The sequence below is a fragment of the Eimeria mitis genome, genomic scaffold, assembly GCF_000499745.2.
Source record: "Eimeria mitis Houghton genomic scaffold, Emh_scaff437, whole genome shotgun sequence".
NCBI classification, from domain to species: domain Eukaryota; phylum Apicomplexa; class Conoidasida; order Eucoccidiorida; family Eimeriidae; genus Eimeria; species Eimeria mitis.
In genome coordinates this window covers 8,570-10,115 of record NW_013572686.1, presented here as the reverse complement: position 1 = coordinate 10,115, position 1,546 = coordinate 8,570, and the positions used below count along the sequence as shown (strand labels likewise).

The window sequence follows — 1,546 nt, the reverse complement described above, 5'->3', positions numbered from 1 at the left end:
ATATATATATATATATCTCTCTCTCTCTCTCTATACATATATATATATATATATATATATATATATATATGTATATATATAGATGTACATGTATGTATGGTAGCTGTTTATCTATCCTCGGCTGGTTTCAGCTCTTACTACTTGGCTGCTGTTGCTGCTGCTGCTGTTGCTGCTGCTGCTGCTGTTACTACTGCTATTGCTGCTGCTGTCGTTGGTTTTTATTCTCGCATGCAGGGCTGAGCTGCAGCAGCAGCTGCTACAGAGCCTCTCCGCTCGCTCTAGTTTATGTGTTTGCTGCTGCTGCTGTCTGCGTAGAAGTGTAGATGCATGCGCTGCTGTTTGGGGCTTTTATTTTAAAAATTAAATTGTTGCTGCTGCAGCTGAGAACAGCAGAAATCGAGCCAGGGTAATTAGCTGCATTTGTTGCAGCAGCTGTTGTACTTGTGTGTAGAAGGCGGGAGTTTTTCGTTCAAAATGTTTTTGATTTATTTATTTAAAACTTTATTTATCTTTTTTTCTTTTTTATACAATATGAATGGGCCTCTAACAAGCTCAGTAGTTACCGGGGTAAGGCGACTCGCAGCTCAGCAGCAACGGGCAGAGGAGAGGGGGGGGTATCGGGGTGTATTGAGGGTTCTTCAGTAGAAATTAGAATAATATTTACTTCTAGAAGATGTTATTTGCCTTCAAAATATTCTAAATTCTAATAAATTCAGCTGTCTGTACACTGCAGCGCAGCTGCAACAGACGAATGCAACAACAGGGGGGCCCGTCGTCGTTGGTTGCTGCAGGGGCCCCCAACAAAAACATGAAATTTTTCTCCGGGTTTTGAACAAATTAAGAAGAAATATTCACATTTGTGTATTTATTAGGCTGCAAAAACTTGTGTTTTTTGCCAAAGAGGAAATCAGTATACCCAATTCAACTTTGCTGATGCAAGAAACTCAAAACTTTGTTTCACGCAGCTCGGATCGGCACTGCTAGTTAGATGCGTCAGCACGAGAATACAAACATTTCGTCGCAATTTGTACATTATATATATTCCAGTTTCTTGAAATTCTGAAAAATTACGAGGGAAAGCTGTTGAGGATGTCGGGTGTATCGGCAGCTCCGGGTCGCCTGCGCCCGGCGATCCGTTGAGAATTACCGTCTAAATTCATTTAAAATATCATTTCTGCATATTTATTTGTTATTTTAATCAATTGATTCAAAAGAAACTTTGAAATTACCCCAGGATTCCGCAGATTCCGAGCAGCTGCTCGCCCGAGCTGTGTGCATGATTTCAGAACCCTCTGCAGTCGTCACCCCCTTCTTTTGTTTTTCAAAGCAAAACAACAACTTTCATGATTAATTTCTGCAGCTTTCCGCAGTCTTCTTCTGCCTGGGGGCCTCAACTGCAACGGAGCTCTGAGGCCGACACCGGGAAACCTGAATGGCGCAGCCGGGGTGTATCTGAAGCTCTCTGCGAGGACTGGAGTTCTCTTTTCCTCCTTTTAACCGATTGCAGTACCCAGCAGGTTTTTTGTAAACATGGAAACGGAGGATT

At 42.3% G+C, this 1,546-nt stretch overlaps 1 protein-coding gene across 1 annotated transcript in view; it reads left to right on the top strand.

Moving 5' to 3' along the window:
* Positions 1-1,530: 1,530 nt before the first annotated feature.
* The window catches only part of EMH_0012260 (uncharacterized protein), a gene marked incomplete at both ends in the record, with an annotated part of 7,700 nt that continues 7,684 nt past the window's right edge, over positions 1,531-1,546 (top strand). The window contains one exon of the mRNA XM_013499485.1: positions 1,531-1,546. This exon is cut by the window's right edge and continues 276 nt beyond it. Within this exon, the coding sequence (XP_013354939.1) occupies positions 1,531-1,546 (16 nt within the window).